General features: G+C 32.0%; 1 protein-coding gene across 1 annotated transcript; it reads right to left on the minus strand.

Annotated features, from left to right (window-relative positions):
- Positions 1–4,193: 4,193 nt before the first annotated feature.
- On the minus strand, positions 4,194–8,527 carry LOC139854487 (uncharacterized). The gene is made up of 4 exons (XM_071843789.1): positions 8,434–8,527; positions 4,906–5,279; positions 4,458–4,841; positions 4,194–4,331 (listed from the first exon to the last, which is right to left on the minus strand). Exons 1-4 carry the CDS (start codon positions 8,525–8,527, stop codon positions 4,194–4,196), a joined length of 990 nt encoding a protein of 329 aa, XP_071699890.1.
- Positions 8,528–24,323: the final 15,796 nt, after the last annotated feature.

Consider the following 24,323-nt stretch of genomic DNA (forward strand, 5'->3'; position numbering starts at 1 on the left):
ATAATAATAATAATAATAATAATAATAATAATAATAATAATAATAATAATAATAATAATAGAAATAATAATACTAATGATAATAATAATAATGATAATAATAATAATGAAAATAATAATATTTCATTATATTAATATTAATATTAATATTAATAATTAATATTAATAATAATAATAATCTTAATAATAATAATACTAATAATGATGATAATAATAATAATAATAATATACCGATGGGCCAAATAAACCATTTGGGCTTGATTGGTATTGGGCCACAACTCAATTATTAACCAGCAACAATCACATGGTGTTTCTGGCTATTAATCATGATAGAAAGCAATCCAACGGGAGGAGTTCGTAGGTTTAAAACGAAGCAGACAAGCAATAGGTGGTGATCGAACAAAGAACAGAAGTTGTAGCAGTCACAGGGTGTTAGTTTCAAGCCAACAAACAGTAATCTAAGGTGGCATCAATAGTTCAAAGATGGTTGCATGTTTTGGGTATTTGATTAAATAGGAACAGGGAACATAATAGAAACGGAAACAATAGGGCAACAGATAGTGTTGGTTTTGTGGTTGTAACGAGTTGCAGGTTATTTACGAGCAACAACAATTTATGAAGAAGAGCAGGTGGTGGTCTCGCAGGGTAGCAGCAGCAGTGAATAGTAACAGTAATTGGGTGTTGCAGGTTTGATGATGGTCTGATGATAGTGGTCGTTAGCGTTTGGAATCTTGTTGAGTGTGAATTCATGAAGGAAACAAGAAACAACAGTAGCATTGTGGCAAGTTGGTGGAGTCCGATGATGGTTTGTATTCAAACAAAAATCTTAACAGAATCTTCGGTTGGTAATAGGAACACAGAGACGAGCAACAAAACAAGTTTAAATGATGGTGTTCGATAAAACTCAAGGGTGATGGTTGAACTGTTTTGTTTGGTGGTGGAAGTTGTTCAAAGATGGTGGGTTTTGGGTCTGTCCGTATAGAATAGACGACAATGGAAGCAGTAAAACTAGTTCGTGCAGTGAGAGAAGTTGGCTATGATGTTATATTGATATTCGAAGGTGGTTTAATGTAGTGTTAGATTGGTTCTTGGTAGAACATAATGAAAACAGGAAGCATTAAACTTGCAGCAATAATCGATGGTAGCAATGAGTGGGTTAAGTTGGTGTATGTATTTCTTGGTTCTAGTTATCCAAAAAGAAAGAAAGGTGAGAGTGGTGATCAAAACAGGAAACTTACACAACTTGAAGGTGGTTGTTCGAAGGTGGTGGTGGTGATGGTTGAATATGGCTTTTATTTGGGGTGGTTCACGACCGAATAAAAACATGAAACGGGAAGATGGATTGTTTGAACGACAAGAGAAAAGATGAAGATATAAATGTGTTGATGTATGCTTAAGTATCATGCATATATGTATATACGAGTTAGAGTGTAAGGATGAAACAAAAACAGTAATATATAACCTTAATAATTCAATCACAACTTAGAAGAAGGAAAAAAAAAATGGTTTGATTAGAATTTTGTGACTCTTTGACAATCATTATAGCAATCGAATGACAGTAGTAGTACATGAGTTCCTACTTTTATTTTTATTTTATTTTTACATTCGGTTGCTAAAGACATGAATAAAAAGTTAGTGCACAGAGTTTTACTCTTTTTCTTTCAATCACTCACATTAGCTTTTTAATTATTTCTTTTATCAATTAGTGAAATCAAAAATAGGGGACATACTTTATAGGATTTTTCACGTGAAAGCAAGGAAAAGAAGAAAACAATTGTAGGAAGTTGTTGGTGTATAGCAAATGTGGGACACATCTATGTTCCATGTTAAAAGAATATAATTAAGTTGATGTACACTCATAAACAAGTGAATGAACCTTACTTTTGTTTAATAAATACATACATCCATGTATGTGTTGTAGTATGTAAAAGAAAAGATATAATAATGATATGCTGCATGGAATAGATGGCTTTGGTACGGAGTGATTATATATAAAAAAATAATTGAACAAATAATTGATCCTAGTACAACCAACAACCAGTGACAACATACACGAACGTAAAAGAGTTGTATATCAACTTTAAAATCAATATGGTTAATGACCTTCGAAACGCTAAATTACTACAATAAACATTACTACTCAAAAACTTAAGTAAACTAATGTTATATGTATGTTAAGTTGTGTACTTAAGTCTTTTAAGTATATATATCCATAATGTATATATAATATGTTTTAATAACAAGCTTTAATTATCTTGAGTTATCTTTTATAATAACTAAATCACATAATAGTTCATTAATATAATTAAATTATAATATAATTATTTATATATATAATTATTTATATATACATTTCTATTTACAATTAATTGTTCATGAATCGTCGGAATCAGTCGAAGGTTAAATTAATTTATGAAAATAGTTCAAAATTTTTGAGACTCAACATTACAGACTTTGCTTATCGTGTCGAAAGTATTAAATCACATATAGATTTGGTTCAAAATAAGTCGAAATTTTCCGGGTCATGAAAATAAGTCTTCCATAGAAAGTAAGACTTCACCATCTCTAAAAGCATAACTAGATTCTACCTTAGGAAGTGGAGGCAGTTTATCACACATATCAAGCATTTGTTTAAGAGATTTACATATAAGTTGCAATTCAATGTTATATTTCTCAAGTTGGTCAACTAGATGTTGTAAGCTCTTTTCCTTAGGCTTTGTGTATGTTTCTTCACAAGGTTCTATCTTAGGTTCTTCCTTGGGTTCTACCATAGGTTTTAATGTAGGTTCTACCGTAGGTTCTATCGTAGGTTCTACCGTAGGTTCTACCGTAGGTTCTACCTTTTGACTTAAAGCCGAGTGACCTAGTCATTTTGACTTAGCAATTTTTAACTTCTTTCCCATGTTGTCTAGTTTAGTTACAAACTTGTTGATTAAGTCATTTAGTTCATGTGCTAGGTCTTCACCGAAGTGAACTTGTGGTGTAGGACATGCAATAATGGTTGGTAGACTTGGTTTGGATTCAATAGCAGGTTGGTCAAACACTTATTCTACAGTAATGCTAGAACTAGCTTTGCCAAACACTTCATTCCCATACATCAAAATGTATGTCTCTAGCATGAGTGTGGGAATGTAAACCAATCTACGCTTAGACACATAGTCAGCATCCTGCATGTTTTGTTCTAGTTCAACTAAGTCCTTCATGATATCGGGATTTTGTTTACCCACTTTATCATTAATCCTTTCATACATCAAGATAATTTTATAATATTTCTTAGATGTACGTGTAGTAAGTATATCATCAATATCAGCATTAAAAGCATGTAGAAAATGCTTAGGTAACCCAATTTGAATATAATCACTGTGATACAAATATGGAAGGGATTTCTTTTCACAATCCAACGTCTTGGGATCTTCATAACCAACTCCCCCACTTATCACCATGAATTTTTTGGTCTATTCATAAAGATAGTTTGCTTCGAAATATTCATTTCGATTATAGCTTTTGATTGCTCAGTTTTGTAAAGTTTATCTTCATATTTTGCTAGTTGAGCTTTTGATTTGAAGAACATCTTTATTGAATAGTGTGATTTCTGATTTCTTTTTAATTAAGGTTTCTTCCAATTGAATGATCTTCTTATCTAATTTTGAAATCGTGGGTTCGTGTTGTTCTTTTAATCAGAAAAATCCTTTCTAGGACTTGAAGTTTTTAAGCAAGATGTTCGGATTTCAATCGATAATCCGTCCTTTCAATCTTAATCGAAAGAATTATTTTCTTCAGTTCTTTCAAATCAGTATGTAAAGCACTGAGTTGGGATCATAATCGATTCACTTCCGTTTGTGATGATGATGATGAAAAAGGTTTAGTCTCATTAAATTTGATTTTCTCTTTTAAAGCTTTGTTTTCAATTTTCAAACCTTTTACTTCTTTAGTGATTCAGACTAAATTCTTCATCAATGTGTTTTGCATGTTCAAAAAATTAGCTGGAATTTCAGTGAATTGTACCTCATCATAATCAGATGTTGAGTCATAGTTCTCCTATACTTTCTTGGCTTTCATAAGCTTGGTCACCTTGCAGACACTAGCATGTTCCTCTTCGGATTCTGAATTATCAGTCTAATTGAACCAAGTATCATCAACCGATTTCAGACCTCCCCTAGTCTCCATAACCTTAGCCATCAACATTTTCTTCTTTTAGTAAGCTGTATCCTTTTTCTTTGGCATTTTACACTCATGGGAGTAATGACCATCTTTGCCACAGTTATAACACAATGAATCTTCCTTCTCAAAATCTTTAGAATGATGAGGTTGAGGTTTTAAGAATTCAGGTTTCTTGTAATAAGATGAGGAAGATGTATTCTTACATTGATTGCTTGATTTTCCTTTAAACTTGTATTTATTCAAGGCTTTGGTGAACATGGCAGGCATCTTGACTAGTTCAAGGTGTGAATCATCAACATTTGAAAGACTGAGTCCTTCAGAATCAGTTGAATCTTCAACAAGCACTTTCATTGATAAAATTTTGGAAGTAGTGTAAGACTTACTCTTCTTCTTAGCAATGAGAGCAAGTGGATCACTCGGTGTAGACTCTTTCTGTTCAGCTTGAAGTTTAGACACGGCTGGCTGATAATGCATCAAAACACCAACAAACTCTTGAATATTCAACTTGTCAATCTTCTTGGTAAATTGAATGATGGTTCCATATGGAAGCCAATCAGAATTGAGCTTTTTGAGAAACTTCATGTTGATCTCAGCATGGACCTTGGGGATATTGCACTTTTTCAACTCATTCAAAACACCATTGACACGTCTGTAGGCATCCTTCAGAAGTTCTTCATGTTCCTGGTTAAAATCTTCATAAAGCCCAGTGCCTTATTCAACTTGGTAACATCAGTCATGTTATAACCTTCTTGTTTCCTTTTGATCTATCCCATATATCCTTAGCAGAAGTATTGCTATCCACATATTCAAACAAATCATACGGTATGTATTGCATAATGATGTTTTTGGCCTCAATATCACCTTGAGCCCGCTCACGTCTCTCCCGAAAAAGCTCATAGACTGGTAATGGTAAACCGGTCTCTTGATGAAATACAGTAATTGGACCATCTTTTAAAGAAGCCCAAATGTACTTTGCCTTCTCAACCTTGTAGTCTATGAATTGAGTGATACGTTGCAGCCATTGATAATACTCGCCATCAAACAAAACAGGAGGTTTGAAATCGGATCCAATAATCAATGTATGTTGAATAGACATCTTGTCCGATTCTGAGGTAGCATCTGATAAAGATTCGTATAGTCACAAAAATCCAAGATTCTGATACAAAATTTAACAATAAAATGGTTTTATTATCAGATACGGATTTAGATTCGGAGACTCTAGCAGATTTGGATATATCAGATTTCGATACCAGATTCTGATAAAAATGAACAGATTCTCACACCAATTCGGATAGTGAAAGATTCACAGACTTTAAACACCAAAACCACAAAATAGACCAAGTAAACTATGATTCTGATTCGGATTCGAATTCGGATTCGAAAGTATCAGATTCTGAAACTTGAGATTATGTAAATAACCACAAACACTGAGATTCGTATGCTTAACACCTGAATTGGATTCGATAACCTTTCTGCAAAAGGAAACAATTTAGTATCAAGTGAAAAACAAAGTCGCGAAACATAATGTGTATCTGAATGCCAACTGTAGCAGTTGTAATCCTGCGAATCTAAGTATGAAAATGAGAGAATTGATTGAAAATCCTCTGAATTCATTTGAATGAGCTTCATATCAATTAACCGAATGCGACTAAATCACTTAAGCACCTCAATCAATAACACCTTAACTGTGTTTGCAACTTGAAGCAGATTCGGTTAGATAGTTATATTACCGAATGTGGATTAAAACACCAAATTATGATCAAATGACAAAATCAAACCTCCAAATTTATGCTTCATCACCTCGCGAGCAACACTGAATCCATTGATCGTCAATAGAACACAGAAACATGCATGAAATTAACGAATGTAAGAGTTTTAGCCACGAACTCTACAAAATTGCTTGATTCTTCATAATTGCTATTGTAAAGCTATTTTAATGATCAAATTACATTCTATCAATTGTAATGAACCTTCACTAAGCTTTTCACACAAATTTGAACGTCAGATTATCAAATTCGACACTGCCGAATCTGATTTAAATTAACCGAATGTGTTAAAAACTTGAAATCTTCGAACTCTGGATCGATATAGTGATTTAGAATCACTTCCTAGAAGCTCTGATACAAAATGCTAGGTAAGATCATGATGAATATCGAAGAAACAAGTGTTAAAATGAGATTTGGATGAACAGTGTTCAGATTCGGTAAGAGAGAAAATCGAATGTTAGTATTTCCACAGCTTCTTAAACTCGGTTACAATGCAATGGCTATGTTTTAGGATCACTTAGGTTCTTTATATAGCCCTCATATAAATAACCTTCTATTTAGCACATTTCACATTAACACTATCCTAACTTTGGGGTCCTAACAAATTTCTGCCTTAAATAAGCCTTAATTTTTATTACAAACGTTTTAGATTTTCGAATGTACTTATTCACAAAGGCTTTCTTTTCTAAAAAATTTTGAAATTTGGATTAAAGACAGAATCTATGTAATATGCTTATTACGATATGACATTAAAAGGTATTTATACCGCTATCCCATACTTAGCCGAACATTGTCTCTAATGTTCCTACTGTGGTAACCCACACTTAGGGTTTTTAGTAAAGATTTTGGGAATATTGTTAACACCCCCAAAAATGGATTCGAGGAACATAACAGTTTGCAAACCACTAATTGCATTAAATGAGAACGACCTCTAAATGAGACGTTTTAAAAAGTCATTTTTAGTGCAGCGGAAAAGTAAATAGTTTCAAAGTTATTATAATCTAATTAATATAAACCAGTTCAATAAGTTTTAAAGAAAATGAATTTAAATGCAGATAGATGCGGACTCCACATAGCCATGTAAATGTATCATCTTAATCAAACATCATCTAGTTACCTGAGACAAAACATGCTTAAAAGTGTCAACACATTGGTTGAGTGAGCTCATAGGTTTAACGTAACAACATATTATATATTATGGACCACACGATTTCTTTTTCAAAAGCGATATAACCATATCAAAAACTATGCTATGAGGCTTAGTATCGAAGCTAAACATCGAATCCTTGAAGCTTTGTTATTCACGTCGATTTCTAATTAATATGTAACCACTTAACCAACGGTCAATGGATATGGCTCGTTAAACCCAATGGATCTATCCACAATAATCAGGCTTACCACATACACGGCAAACCCGGTAATTAACGATATTAAAGTAGAGATTTGCATTGTAAAAATATGTATAACGAAAACTCATAAGTTCCATATAGTTAAAGTATTTGTGTCCAACGCGTAAAACAGTTTAAAAAACAAAGCATGTTAATGTGCGAAAAGTGTGCTTGTTCTTAGTTTTCTTTTCAACTTTTAAATTTATATAACACTTTATTATTTCACTTTTAACACCTTAATGAGCAACAAAACATGGTTAAGTGTAGTTTTTAGGTTATCGCCTCAAGAGAGCGTAAAAGCGGATAATAGTTTTTAACTAATTATCTTTAGTCTAACTATTAAAAAAGAATTAGAAGTGATTAAAGAATTATAATTAAGTAACCTAATGAATATAATTGATAGGAAAGATAGGAAATGAATATCAATAAAGATGGTGGTTACAAGGACTTAACAACAATTAATGGAATCTAATGTGTAGTTTCATACTTACATTGATAAGTAGCACATAGTAATCATAGACCAATCACTATCCCTAAGAGGTTAAGATACAAACCACATAATACATGCAAGGTAGGACGTAAAGCATATGTCAACTAGGTAGGTGTTCAAAGTTAACATTTTAATTCATAACATTTGAATAATCACATAATACATATCACCTTAATCTAATGAAGAGGACTAAGTTAACATGTAATTAGGCTGACAAGCAGATAAGCTAATACACCTAATCAGATCATCTCTAGTTACTAGCTTAAAGAAATTTTTAATCAACTTCTCATACAATCGACAATCAAACGCATATAAATGAAGGTTTTTGACTAGGCCTAACAATAGAAAGATTACTATGCAAGTGTAATTTATCATCTTTCTCATGCAATTCTACCAATAATCTTAACTTAAGTTTCATGCAATTCAAATACCTTGTTTGGTGTGATTAACCTAGAAGATTAGATGAATCGAATAAAAGCTTACTAAGAATTAATTACTAGTTAATCCTAACTTTTATTACTTAATCATTAAACATGCAAACACAAATCTTGATCATGGCAGAAGCAAAAAGAATAATAACAATCACATAAACATAATCATAAAGTTCTTGAAAAAATAAGTAATTGTACTTATTTGAGCACGAAGCCGGCGGCTTTGAGTGTACCAGCCGGCGGCTTGGAATGATCCACCCGGTGGCTTGGAAGACTCAGCCGGCAGCTTCATCTTAAATTCCTAATGGTTAAGTTTTCATCCAAGTAACCACTATGAATGTTTAGTTCAGAGTTGGAGACGAACAAAAATAATCAACAGAAAATAAAGACATAATCAAAGTATAAACAAGAATTAAAAGGGATAATACCTTGAATAAAGGAAAGAAACTTGAATAATCTTGATTACAAAGAGTATAAAAGCTAGAAACTAATCCTAAAACCTAAATTATTCGTAATTGTGAAGTAGAAAATGGAAAAGTACATCTAAAACTGAAAAACTCGACCTCTATTTATAATACTTGAAAATCGACAGCTGAGCCGGCAGCTCAAGATATCTAGCGGGCAGCTAGCCGTGGGTTGGCGACTTTATCTCCAAGTTTAACTTTATCTTCACGTCAAATTAACTTTAACCGTGTTTCTTAGCCGGCGGCTTAGCCATCCTAGCCGGCGGTTTGTGTGTCTTCTGTATTAAATCAAATCTTTTCCATATTTATCACACTTTCTCAACAAACACGTTAAAAGCACCTTTTTACAAGAATTGTTAGCTTTTATCCAAAAAGGTGTTAAAACCATATTAAAATAACAAGATAACGCGCAGAAAGTATGCATAAAATATGTATAATTCGAACGTTGTCAAATTCCTCATACTTAAACCTTACTTGTCCTCAAGTAAACTAAGAGAAATTAGGAAAAACTAGCATATGCCTTTCGATATTTGATACTTAATGGGAATTCGTATACTTAGTGTGTTTTTCCCATTTTTCCTCCTTATACTTAAATCATGCAATGCCTTTGTAAACTATAGAAGGGAGAAAATAGAATTTTGTAACACCTTAGCATATAATAGGAGAATTTAAATGTAATCTAATAACACAAGCAAACTTCACTTTATTACTTAAAGAAACAAGACATAGAAATCCTAAGAAAATAAAATTAAACGGGATAGATAGTTTTGATTAGAGAGTCATTTGTGCAACTCTTTCTTTCTTCTTTGACTACTCCTCAAGCTCGTAATACTCCAACGTTACTTCCTCTTCTTTCAAATTCATTCCTTCAACAATGATTTCCACTTTTATAAACACCTTAAGAGCAACCATGTTTAGTTTAGCAATAGCAGTGGCATTAGCTACCATTAGATCGTAAAACTATTTTTCAATATCCTTATTAATTTTTGACTGGTCATTCATAAACTCCAATACTATCTCTTCCACGATAAATTCTTTCTTATTTAAATAACCTAAATAATTGACATTGTCACTTCCTTCCACACCTTTATCCTTTACAACCTTCACAAATTTTCTTTTAAGCATTCCTCTAGGCACAATGGCGATGTATTCAACTAGCGTTCCTTAACGGAAAACAAGTGTATTTTTACCATACTAAATAGTAGCTTGTGTAGTTAAAAGGAACGGGGATCCTAAAATAATAGGAGTTTCGGGATCCTCCTTTACGTCTATCACCATGAAATCAACAAGATAGAAGGTGAAGCCTATATGAACTAGAATATCCTTAGCAATGCCCAAAGATTTGTGCACTTTTATATCGTCGAATGCAATGTTACCATTAAGTGGTTGAAGAGCGGACAATCCTAGTCATTCAAAGATAGAAAACGGCATCATGTTAACACTTGAGCCGGTGTCAGCTAGAGCTTGGATCGGGATTGGACCATAAATAAGACATGGAACATGGAATTCTCCAGGATCAGCATGAGTTTGTGGAAAGAACGAAGAGAGGATAAGGGCTTTAGCTTGCTCTTCTTCCTTATTTCTTAAATCTTCTAAATGCTTAACTACTTTTTCTGTAGGATCATCACTTACTTTGAAACAATCATGAACATCAACGAAACAAACAGTCTTTTGCCTCATATTTTTACTAACTTCAATCTCAAAATTATACGGTTAGAAATTCTCACAATTTTCTGTAGCTTGTAACAACTGCATCATTTGAGGCAGGAATTCTTCACATTCCTCATCGGTCAATCTTTCATCATCGGAGATATCTCTAATGTAACACCCTGAAATTCTATGCATCAGAAAATGTCAGTAAAGGTACGCATCAGGAACTGCTACTAAAAGTCCACCTTATACTTATGCATTTTCAAAATTTACACCGGAATCAAAATCTGACAACCTCTGTCCCTGGATTTTGAAACAGAAAACTAGATACTAGATGAGGCGTTTCGCCGGCCTAAAGAGGCGCGCCGCGGCTAGCACTTGTTCAGATGTCTCAAGTTTCAAAATTTACTGTCTTCGATTTTTCTTTCGAGCCACACCGCAGGCCTAAAATGGCGTGCTACGGCTATTACCTAGGCTAGACCCTTTTGAATCATTTTTAAAGGGTATTTTAAGGGGTGTTTTGGTCTTTTCACTTGGTGAACGGCTTGAGATCATAAAAACTGACCCAAGACTTATCCTTATCACATTTATCACTCTTTCACCTACACACTTAAATTCTAGAGGGAAAGAGTTAGAGTTTTTGATTGAGAGGGATTATTTTGGGGAAGAAGGAGACCAAATCTTACCTAAGTCCAAGTTTTAAGTTGTTCCCTACATCTCTAGCTATGTTTTAGTGGTAGTGGTAAGTTTTAACTCCGAGTTTCAAGTTCAATTTGATTTATAGCTAGGGTTTGTTCATATAAAGCTTGTAAGCCCCATTTTAGGGTTAAATGGGCAAATTTTGGGCAAACTTGATGTATGGAAACCCTAAGGCTTGTAATCTAGGGTTTAGTCATGTGATTTGGTGTTTATAGAGTTAATTGTGTTGTTGAATCACTAACCCACTTATGTGTTAATGAAAAGTTTAGTTAATGGGTTCAGGTTTGACCAAATTGTGGGTCTTGACTTTAAATGAGTCAAATAGATAATGGTTGACCTAGTTGGGCAAGATGGGTATGAAAATACCGCAATTTTGTGTTAGTTGGTGTTATTGGACTTTAATCACTAGCTTTTAGTGATTAATGATATTCTTGACTTTGGATGGGCAGTTTTTGTGCAAATGGGTCATTTAATGCAATTGGTCATTAAATGTACAAGAGTTAAGTGTTGGTATCTAGTCTAACTAGTTTGTGTGTTGATTGTGTACCTAATCTATTAGGTACTTTTCTATGAAGCTTGCAGAGTTGCACAATCATGACTTGGGCGATAAGGTAAGTGGAATGATTATACGTATATGTATATGGCATATTTATTTGTGAATGTTATGGTATGAACCAACGAGCTGGTGGTACCATAACATGTAAGTGACGAGTGTCGTGATGTGAACCACGAGCTGGTAGAATCAAAGTGTGAACCACCAGCCGGTAACACTAAAGTGTGAACCACGAGCCAGTAGCACTATAAAATGAGGCGTGAACCACGAGCCAGTAGCGCCAAAGTGTAAACCAAGTAGCTGGTAGCACTATAAAATAGTATGACTCAAATGCGTAGTGGCGTGAATCAAGGAGCCGGTAGCGTCATAGCATTACGTATGGTGTGAACCATGAGCCAGTAGCACCATAACGTTTGTGGTTAACCATATTGTGTTTGTCGATTATTGTTTAGCATATTATATATATATATATATATATATATATATATATATATATATATATATATATATATATATATATATATATATATTGTTTTGAGTATATGCTAATGTGAAGTTGTTGATTGTTTATGAATTGTTAGCATTATGAATATGATGACATGCTATTTGAGTTACAAGTTCGTATGAGGTATTTGGTGGGCGTGATAGCAAATAGATGGGTTATATATATGTATGTATAATAGTTGCATTCACTAAACTTTGCTTACCCCTCTCCTTATTTAATTTTTAGGTACAAGTATGGAGAAATGGAAAGGGGTTGTCGGGAACTAGATATTCATATGTTGGTCGCTTAGGTGATGCTTTTTGGAAGATGGCCTATTGTTTTGGGTAGTTTAGCCCCAAACCATGCTTATGTGTCGTTTGTTTTAAACTATCATTTAAGAATGAAACTTGTAAGACATTTGATTAAGGGCCTTCGTGCCTACTGTGTAAACTTTAAACTTGTTGAATGTTTAAATGTTTGGTATGAAATGGTCAACATCTTGTAACCCTTTAAAGTGGCATGTTAATGGTTTATTATTATAAAAAAAAAATTTTTCAGGTTAAAGACGGGTTGGGTCGTTTCAAGTGGTATCAGAGTATGATCTAAGGGATTTAGGCGACTTGAGATAGGTGCCTAGACTTAAACTTTATTTGTGTATGCGTTTTATGAGGGACTTGTAGGAGATGGGTCGGACCGGGTGGGTTAGTGCCTACGCTTATGTGAACTAACCTTTTTGTATGGTGTTGGCAATCATCAAGCGAGATAGGCATTGTACTAGCTAGTTAATGCGAAGTGCTCGCGTAATAATGACTAGCTACCATTGTTACAGGTACAAATCGTGTCATACAAGCAATGTACGACGAGTGTTGAGCAAGATGGGGTGGTGTGGTATGTTATATGTCGTTTCCATTTCATTTTGTTGTTTAACCTATTCTGTTTTATAGAATGAAGATGAGAAACGGACATGATACCGGTAACGAGGGTACGAGCGAAGACTCCGACTTCACGGCTGAGGTTGAGGCCATCTTTAAAAGTCAAAAAGCAAAATATCTCGAACATGTTAGAAAGGTCTTCCAAGAATCGATTGATGAACAAATAACTGAGCTAATCAATGAACGAATGAATGTCGAGGTCGAAGAGCATTCGAAGCTAGAAACATTTATCCTCATGGTGAAGGAGGTGATGGTAATGGGGGACATGGAAGGCGAGACTTCCATTACAAAAATTTCAAGGATGCTCAACCTCCTATGTTCAATGGGGTGAGAGATCCATTGAAAAGTACATGTTGGATCTCTAACATCAAGGGGGCTTTCTGTACCAGTGAATGTCCTCCCGAGAAGAAAATGAGATATGGTTCTAGTATGTTACGTGAAGGGGCTAAGATGTGGTGAGATAACAAGATTCAATTGTATGGTGAAGAGCTATGTATGAGCTTGTCGTGGGAAGAGTTTAAAAAGGAATTCTTCAAGGAATATCGAACTCAAGCCGACCTTAATAGAATCCGGGATGAGTTGCGCAATTTGCGACAAGGTTCGATGGACTTGGTTACTCTCAAGTCCACTTTCTTGTCAAAGACTCGTTTTTGTTCGGAGTATGTGGGTGACGATAAAATGTTGACACAAGATTTCTATCGTACCTTAAGCGATGAGGTGAAGGGTAAGATTAGTCGAGGAATGGCTAAGTCTTTTGAAGAGTTGTATGAGTTGGCTGGGGGTTTCGAACCGGAGGTCCCGAAAAGAAGTGATTTCTCTTTCTCTAAGAGAAAATTTGAAGGTTCAAGTCAATTGAACTTTTCAAACAAAAAGAACAAGAAGGGTTCTGAAAGTGTTAATAGCGTGAAGAAAGGTGGTACTTTGAGTTATGGACCCACGTGTTTTAATTGTGGTCAAAAAGGACACATGGCCCGTGATTGTACCAAGGCACCAAACTAACTTACTTGTTACAATTGTCAAAAGGAGGGGCATCGAAGGACGGAGTGCCCCGATTTGTATGGTGATCAAGTGAAGAAGTTAGAGAAAGCGGCGGGTACGGCTAGGGGCCGCATCTACTTGATAATCAACGATGAAGCCAAACAATCCAATGAAGTTGTCTCGGGTACTTTTATGGTTAACTCCAATCCGGCAAGGATACTCTTTGATAGCGGTGCTAATTTATCGTTTGTGTCTCTAAAGTTTGTGCCTAAGATTAATAAATCGCTTGCCAAGTTAAGTCATCCGGTAGAATTTGAAGTAACGGATGGTAAGACGGTGCTAGGGGTTGATGTTGGTAAAGATTGTAATGTTGTGTTTGGTACCGAAATGTTTAAAATCGTTCTCATTCCAACGACTTTGGGTGAGTTTGATATTGTTGTTAACATGGATTGGCTCGATCGTTATAGAGACGATATTGCATGCCACGAAAAGTTCATTCGTGTAAAGACCCCAAGTGGGGGAGAGTTAATTATTCATGGTGATAAGCGAAGGAGACTCGTACCATTATGCACTTATGCACGAGCGCGACGTTTCCTTAATAGTGGTGGCATGGTTTTTCTTGCCCATGTAGTTGATACTCGTGAGGAGCCACCATCCATTCGTGAAATTCTGGTGGTTAATGAATTCAAAGATATTTTTTCAGATGAGTTACCGGGTGTTCCGGTGAAAAGAGAAGTTGAATTTCACATTGAGTTGGTCCCGGGGGCTACCCACATTGCTAAAACTCCTTACCATTTAGTGCCGATGGAAATTTAAGAGTTGTTGAATCAAACCCAAGAGTTTCTTGAAAAGGGTTTCATTCGACCTAGTACCTAGCCATGAGGTGCTCCGGTTTTGTTGGTAAAGAAGAAAGATGGTAGTATGCAGATGTGCATCGATTTTCGGGAGTTGAACAAAGTGACGATCAAGAATCGTTATCCATTGCTTCGGGTTGACGATTTGTTTGACCAACTCCAAGGCGCGACGTATTTTTCTAAGACTGACTTACGGTCCGGCTATCACCAAATGCGGGTCCGTGAGGAAGATATTGAGAAAACGGCTCTTCGAACTCGTTATGGGCATTTTGAATTCGTAGTAATGCCTTTTGGTCTTAGGAATGCACCGGTGGTATTCATGGATCTTATGAACCGAATGTGTCAACCTATGTTGGACAAGTCAGTAATTGTGTTCATTGACGACATACTTGTCTATTCTAAGAGTATGAAGGAACATGAACGCCATTTGCGCGAGGTGTTGAAGATGTTATGAAAGGAGAAGTTGTATGCTAAATTCTCCAAGTGTGAATTTCGGCTAAGGGAAGTGCAATTCCTTGGCCATATTGTGAATAAAGAAGGCATTCAAGTAGATCCAGGGAAGATGTGACAACCCGGAAATTTCCGACCAAATTTAAACTTTATCTTTATATTATTCTGACACGATAAGCAAAGTTTGTTAAGCTGAATCTCAAGAAGTGTAAAATATATTCATACATTCATTTAACCTTGACCAAATTCAGATGATTCACGAACCATTATATGAACGGATATGATTATATGTATATGTGTATATATTATAACTTGAAAACGTTAACAAAGTATTAGATGTATAATACTTTACATGAACGTATTTGTTTCAAAATATATTTAATATAATTATCGGCAGAGTTAAAAGATAATATCAAATGATTGAATTATCAGATACATTGTGTTTATGATTACGGGTCTCTGTTATGATGTCCACTTTGATTTGAGAAAATCTATTCTTTTTAACAATATGCGGAATAAATGGTCTACAAGTAGAAACATATTATAAAACTTTAAGATTATTAAAGTTATTACTATTATCTTTATTGTTATAAATTTTAGAAATTATATAAAACGATTTGAGTGTTACGTCTTCTTTAAAACGGATATAATTTTAAAATATCTAGAACCACTTTTAAAAATTTGTTATTGAATCATTATGATAAGGATAAAGGTTTTAACGGTATTATAAACTTTAGAATCTTTTTAGAAACCTTTTGACAAAGTATAGATGATAATGGTTTGTGATTCAATAAAATATAAATAAATATAACAAAGATTAAAAACGTGTTTAAAAACTTAATGATTAGTAAAAATATTATTAATTTTTAATATAAGTATATATATGAAATTTCAAATCATTTTTGTAAACAATAGTGGTACTCGTTCGAATGATATTTCAATAAGTTGATTGAACTTGTGAAAACGCTAGTACATACATGAATTACATCAAGTTAAGTTTTAAAGGGTAAACATTATTTGATATTATATTTTCTATTATTTAAAAGATTTAGAATTTATATTTTTATAAAATTTAAATATAATTAGATTTGAAAAACTATAAATTATATCGTTAGATAAAGATTTCGAATGCATATATATTTGTTATATAAATTTCTAAATGATAATATGTATATTTTATAAATGACAAAATATAATATTGATTATATTTATATTTCTTATAATAAAGATTTTAAATAATATTATTTAATATATTTTAGAAAATATCGAGTAGTCGATTTATAGAAGCAAATGACCACAACACTCAAATGTAAAGGTTATACTTTGGGTAATGTAGTCTATCGATGATTAAGTCTAATTATTGATAAAGGTACACGTCGCGTAACGTAAAGGACAAGTTTTCTTAGCGTACGAAAGGATATTCGAAAAACCGAAAACGGAACATTAGTCGAGTGACAACGTATAAGTCATCGAAACTATAATTACAAGTCAATTATACACATGAATATTATATTATATATAATTAATTATATAAATTAAATAAATATATATTAAATATTAAATAAAAACCGTCGGCATAAGAAGTTAAGCAAGTATGAGCTGAGACTCGGGCTCATACGATCGCATGAGTTCCCCTCTATAACCTCATGCGATCGCATGAGGTGTGTGGTCAGGATATGTGTATAAAAGCTCGATCGAATTCAGATTAGAGGCACACTTTCATTCACATATTACTCTCTCCATTAGTTATATTATTATTATTTATATTATTATCATTATTAAGATTAATATTTTTATTAATCTTATTATTATTTTTAGTATTAGTATTATTATTATTACATAAAATATTACAACGGAGTGCTGTCCGAGTTATGTCAAACGGGTTTTTCGAGAGGAATAGAGCTAAGAAAATTATGGGTATTAGCTATGGAGGTTATGGGTAATGTTCGGGGGTATGCTCGTAAGGTCAATCTAGTGTTTATCATCTCTGTAGCATCTACGTACTTTCCTGCAATATTGAATCACAATATTGATACGTGAGCATTCATATCTTAACTTTTATATATTAATAGTGTATCCCTGACTAGTGCTCAAGTATATATGATTATGCATACTTGTATGTTTTATTTCGTCGTTAACTAGTATTTGATGAATCATGAATTTAATACATATAATACTGATGTAAGGTTTATGATATGCATGTCGTTGGAAAGCTAGCGAAAAATTAATAACTTTTCATTTAGAAAGCGTATGATTTCGATGAAAGGTTTAAAAGATATAGCCAACTGAATTATCGTTAACTCTAATATTATTATTATTATTATTACGATCGTCGTTATCGTTATCGTTATCGTCATTATTATTATTATCTAATAATTAATATTATTATTGATATCATTATCATTATCATTATTAATATAAGTATTATCATCAAAAATTGTTATTGTTATTATTATTACTATCGTTATTATCATTAAGGTTATTATTAATATTATCATTATTATTATTATTATTATTATTATTATTATTATTATTATTATTAAAATAATTAATATTTTTTTTATTAAAACCATCATTTTATTATTTTTATCGTCATTATCATTATTAAAAGTATCATTAATATTAAAACCATCATTTTTATTAAAATTATCATTTTTAATAGAAATATCATTGTTATTATAAAATATCATTATTATAATCATTTTAGTATTATTATTATTAAAAATTATTATTTTGAACAGAATTATTATTTTTATATAAAATATTATTATTACTACAGTTAATATTAAAAAGTATCGTTATTATTAAAATGATCATGGTTATTAGAAAACATCATTATAAATCTTAAAACTTATATTTTCATTTATATTATCATTTTTTATTATTATTAGTATTATTAATAACAATAATATTATTAACATTGTTATTATCATTAACAGGATTAAAATATTTTTATCATTATTAGTAATATTATTATTATGACATTAGTATTATTATAAAAGATCATTATTAATTATCAAAATTATTATTATCATTTATAACGACCCGTCCTAATCCATCTGGACGAATATATTTCATTTGGTTACATCGCGAGGTACTTGACCTCTATATGATACATTTTCAAACATTGCATTTGTTTTTAAAAGACAAACTTTCATTACATTTAAAGTTGACGGCATGCATACCATTTCATAATATATCTAACTATAATTGACTTAATAATAATTTTGATGAACTCAACGACTCAAATGCAACGTCTCTTGAAATATGTCATGAATGACTCCAAGTAATATCTCTAAAATGAGCAAATGCACAGCAGAAGATTTCTTTAATACCTGAGAATAAACATGCTTTCAAGTGTCAACCAAAAGGTTGGTGAGTTCATTAGTTTATCGTAATCAATCATTTCCATAATTTTAATAGACCACAAGATTTTCATTTCATTTCTCATAAATATACGTCCCATGCATAGAGACAAAAATCATTCATATGGATTGAACACCTGGTAACCGACATTAACAAGATGCATATAAGAATATCCCCTATCATTTCGGGACATCCATCGGACATGATAAAACAACATCGAAGTACTAAAGCATCCGCTACAACAGATGGAGTTTGTTAGGTCCAATAGATCTATCTTTAGGATTCGCGTCAATTAGTAGACTGGTTTACTAATTCTTAGGCTACCAAGCAAAAGGGGCATATTCAGCTTCGATCATTCAACAATATAATGTAGTTTCGATTACTTGTGTCTATTTCCTAAAACATTTATAAAAGCGCATGTATTCTCAGTCCCAAAAATATATATTGCAAAAGCATTTAAAAAGGGAGTAATGAAACTTACTATGCTGTATTTTGTAGTAAAAATACATATAATGACATTGAACAATGCAGGGTTGGCCTCGGATTTACGAACCTATATCATTTATATATATTAACGCATATAATGGTAATCAGACAATTTATATATTATGAGTGATGTGATTTATATGCTTCATTGATTCTTTTGTTAATATTAATATAATAAATTTAAGGTAGTTTAATAATTTATTTGTAATTATAATTTATATATAGTTTAATTAATATCATTTTAGTGATAACATATAGTATTATGTATTATAGTTGTATGTATTTTTAGAAAAAAATATATATTTGCAATAATAATAATAATAATAATAATAATAATAATAATAATAATAATAATAATAATAATAATAATAATAATAATAATAATAATAATAATAATAATAATAATAATAATAATAATAATAATAATAATAATGATAATAATAATAATAATAAGTATTAATAATAATAATAATAATAATAATAATAAGTAATAATAATAATAATGATAATAAGTAAATACCTCAAAGAAATAGTCTTTAAAAAAAAGCTCAAGTCCGGTTTTGAACCCGCGTAACGCCTTTAGATCAACGAACCAACGATTTGTTTTGGTATTAACCCGCATGATTAACTAGTTCATCAAACACTTATCACCTCATCATTATTATCATTATCTAATGTCATCATCATTATAATATCATAATCAAATTATAATCATAATCATAATCATATCACGATCATAATCATAACATGATCATAATCATATCATAACATAATCTTAATCATATTCGGTTACCTCGATCATCATCATCATCAAGATCATCGATTATCATTATCATTTTCCTAAACACCATTATCATAATTCTTAACATCATCTAATCAATAAATCATATATCATCATCTAACATCGATCATTTTTACTTCATGTATCATTCACCTCATAATCGTAACCATCATCAGGTACATCACCATCATGAACTATCATCTTCATTACTTAACAATCATCTTTTTCATCACCTTAATTCTTCATCTTAATCTCATGTTATCACGTGCTTATCATCATCTATCATGCATTGTAAAAAAATATATATATATAAACGAACTAGTAGCTGTGCAGCTTGTTTATGTCGAGGAATTTAGGTTTTAAAACTAGTTCAACAACAGCCCACTTGGTAACCCATCCTATTTTGAAGAACAGCCCAATCTAGGAACTAAAATATAGCGGCCCTAATTGGTAATGTAAGTTCTCGTCAATAAAAAAAATAATCATGGTGGCCTAATAAAATCCCCTTAATCGATTTATTCCCCTTTTCTTTAAATAAACAAGTGGTTAAATGAATGAGCATGTCGACCAATAAGTAAGAATAAAACACTCAAATACAAATAACTCGATCATAATCATTCTCATCTTCTTTATCTTTTCATCCTTTATATCATAATTAAAATCTCCTAACCAATTTGTACTCATTGTTGTCGCTGCTATAACATCACAGAAGCATACATAGCAGGTTTCATGAGTTTTGTTTGGGTCTTGAAAAGAAAATAATAGCGGTTTAGTTGATGGTGGGAGGTGTTCGACAGAACAAGATCAAGAAGAAAATAAAAGTTGCAGTGGTGTCGATTGAATATAGGATTTTTGTTGATAATTCTTGGACCTAAAACAACAAGTGGGTTTAAATTGGTTTTGTTTGAAAACAGAAGAAAGATAATAGTCAGCCGTACAGCAATCGAATAGTGGAAGAACAAGTGAGTTGTTGATGGTATTTTCGAACAGGAAGTAGACAAAAGCAAGTATAATATCAGCGTATTACTTTGGTGATTTGCAGTTGCAGTGTAAAGGTGAGTTGCTGTTTGGGTTGGTGTTCGAAACAGGTAGTAAACAGAAGGGGTAGCAACGTGTGGTTGTTCAACGTGGTGAGTTGCTGATGTAACTTGTTGTATTTGATCAAGGAAACAAGAGTAGTTGTTCGAACCTAAAAATCACTAAACAAAAGTGGTTGCCTGTGGTTTTCTATTTGATCCTAGCTCGACAAAAAAACTGAATCAATTTTAGGGTTGTGATGGTTATTGTAAAACCATGGTGATGATGTTCGATTATAATCAGAAAAAGAAACAGGAAACAGATTAAAGAATAGCAGTAGGGTTTGTTTACTTTGGTTTTGAGATTAAAGAATAGCAGTAGGGTTTGTTTAGTTTGGTTTTGAGCTCAAAACAAAAAAATAAAAAACAAACCTGCGTGTCCGATAGTAGGTTCGATTGCAGACTTAATGTGAGGTGTTCGGGCTCGGTTGAGAGATTTCATAGAGCCATGAGTGCGTTCCTGTTGAGCCGTAGTCTAAAATATCAACGAGATATGAGATGGTGAAGTGATGGATCGATGGTATTTGAGGGTGTTTCATGGTATAGATGATGAAGAGAGAGAGAGAGAGAGAGAGAGAGAGAGAGAGAGAGAGAGAGAGAAGATAGAGAGAGGGGTGGTGGTTTTTGTTGGGTTTGATTAAAACATAGAGGACACGTAGCAACAATGGGTTTTGTGGACTATGGGTTTCGTTTTGAGCATATGCAACAACGATTATGATTATGGATTAAGTGATTGGTTAAAGATGGTGCTTTGAGGTGTTTTATATGGGTGATCTTGGGTGGTGATTTGCAGTTTGTGGTGATTCTCGAACAGGAACAAAAATATACCGAATGACAGCAACAATACTTCTTCAACGTTTAATATCATCACATTGTCCATTATCTTTGCTTGTTAAATCGAATTATAAATAGAAAATGGCTGTTCATAGTTATTATGGTGAAGAAGGTGAAAGTAGCGGGTTTCACAGTGCTTGAACGACGGATGGTGGTTCAAGGTGTAAGGCGGAAGTAGAGGCAAATTTGTAGCTAGTTGTAAACTATGTTAATGGTTTGTGGTTCTCATGGTTGATTCGATAGAAGAAATAGATAGATATTTTAGAGATGGTGGAATGAATGCAACATATGTATATATATTTCTAAAAGTAAAAGTAATCAATCAAGAACAGTGATGTTCAATCACAAATTTTGATTCTTAACTCAATTTACGGTTATATGTATATTATATATATATACATATATATATACATATACATATATATATATATATATATATAGATATATATATATATATATATATATATATATATATATATATATATATATATATATATATATATATATATATATATATATATATATATATATATATATTATATATTATATCAGTGAAGAATAATCACAATTCAAGCACAGTGAATTCCAACGAATTAATCAATTAGGCACAGTAATCACATAATACTTCAATTTTCATGACATATAAGTGAATGTATTCTGCGGACAGTTTTCACGGACTGTGTATCGTGCGAAATCAGTGGCGGATAAAAGTGTTCAGAAAAATTCCATATTTTTAAATTAACTATATTTATTTATTTTGGTCACTATGGTATAAAATTCAATCATTAATTTAATACATAAAAATTACATCAACTGTCCCTCTCATTTATGGGTGAAATATAAAAAGTTTTGAAATTTATTAATTAGCTTCTAAATATATTTTTAATAAACCTAAAATTTTTATAGCTCATTTTCGGATCACCTTTTATTTTAAAATTACATAAGTTTGAATTTAACTTGCTTAATATCAATCGAAACATCAAACAAGTATTACAATTATTTAATATACTTTATTTATATTTAGAGATATATTTTAAATAATAATTATTATAATATCCTATTTTTATTTTATTAATTTTTAATAACAACAACATATAATACTTTAAATTATATTTTCAATTATCATTTATAACTATATATATGTATAAACACACACATATCTATTTACAAATAGTTGTTCGTGAATCGTCGGAAGCGGCCGAAGGTCAATGAATACATGAACACGGTTCAAAGTTTTTGAGACTTCAACATTACAGACTTTGCTTATCGTGTCAGAAACATATAAAGATTAAGTTTAAATTTGTGTCAGAAATTTCCTGGTCGTCACAGTACCTACCCGTTAAAGAAATTTCGTCCGGAAATTTGATCGTGGTCGTCATGGCTAACCAAAAAAATGTTTTCATGAAGAATATGATTTGATAAATAGAGTTTTATCATAATTGAGTATATGGATAAAACAATTTGATTATGCGAAAAGTATAATTGAAGCTATCACAAAATAGTGAAATGAGTAAATGCAGATTTGTCTTAACCGATGACGTGGTCACGGTTGATTTCCGGAATTCAAGGGATTTAGAGAAAATCTTCATAATAAGATTTGGTTCTTTATAATTAAGGAAATTAGGATCTGATTTGATTAAATGCGATAATCTGTTTTGATTGCACTGTCGGATATTTTACTATATATCCACCCTCTTCGTTTCTTTTTATATTTTGGATTTCCATTATTTTGTTTTTTCTCTTCCCAAATTTAGGTCAATCGAATAATGGTCTAGAATTCGTAGGTATGAAATTCGAAATGAACATGATTAATGTTCTAAGAGAGAAATTGTAATAGCACGATCTTGATTGGTTAAATTAGCAGAATTTAAAAGAAAAGATAGAACTATCAAGAAATTATGTTCTTGATATGTTTAGAGATTATGTAGAAGGTAAGAGTCATGTGACATGGAACATGATGACGTTATGGTCTGTGAATCATCACGTTTCATTAGAAACTCAGCATGACTTACTGTAATATAATCACGTTGATCAAGTGTCATTATATTATACTAACTCATTCATCAATTTCCAACACTACTTCAAAACATTCATAATTTAAACTAGAAAGTTTACAGAATATAGAAACTAAACAGTTTCTTATATGATGTAACACTGACAATGCGAAGAGATAAATGACTTTAAATAGGATTATTTATGAAAATATCTTTAGAAATATCGAGGATATTTATAATAAAAGATACGATGATATTTTAGAAGTTCTAATATCGGTGGATGATGATGAAGATTTGTTCGTAAAAGCGTAGAGTCATGAGAAAGTACTTGTTAATGACTTCAGTAGATACTGAATCATTTGGATTCTTTGAAAGTAGGTTTAGTCTTTGTGATTTGTCTACAGCCTCCTTCATAGTTTGCTCAATCCGTTTTCCAGTTCCAAAATTTTTGAGCTTTGCCAACATACTATTCTTTATCATCAAACTT

This window comes from Rutidosis leptorrhynchoides, chromosome 6 (genome assembly GCF_046630445.1).
Source record: "Rutidosis leptorrhynchoides isolate AG116_Rl617_1_P2 chromosome 6, CSIRO_AGI_Rlap_v1, whole genome shotgun sequence".
In the NCBI taxonomy this organism is placed as follows: domain Eukaryota; kingdom Viridiplantae; phylum Streptophyta; class Magnoliopsida; order Asterales; family Asteraceae; genus Rutidosis; species Rutidosis leptorrhynchoides.

Excerpts from the sequence above, each read along its gene's own strand:
- LOC139854487 (XM_071843789.1), bottom strand. The coding sequence starts at position 8,527 with ATGAAGCTGCCGGCTGAGTCTTCCAAGCCACCGGGTGGATCATTCCAA. Across the intron at positions 5,280-8,433 it reads CCGGCTTCGTGCTCAAATAA|ATGCTACCTCAGAATCGGAC; the intron begins GTACAATTACTT and ends AATCTTTATCAG. Across the intron at positions 4,842-4,905 it reads GATCAAAAGGAAACAAGAAG|GAACATGAAGAACTTCTGAA; the intron begins GTTATAACATGA and ends GATTTTAACCAG.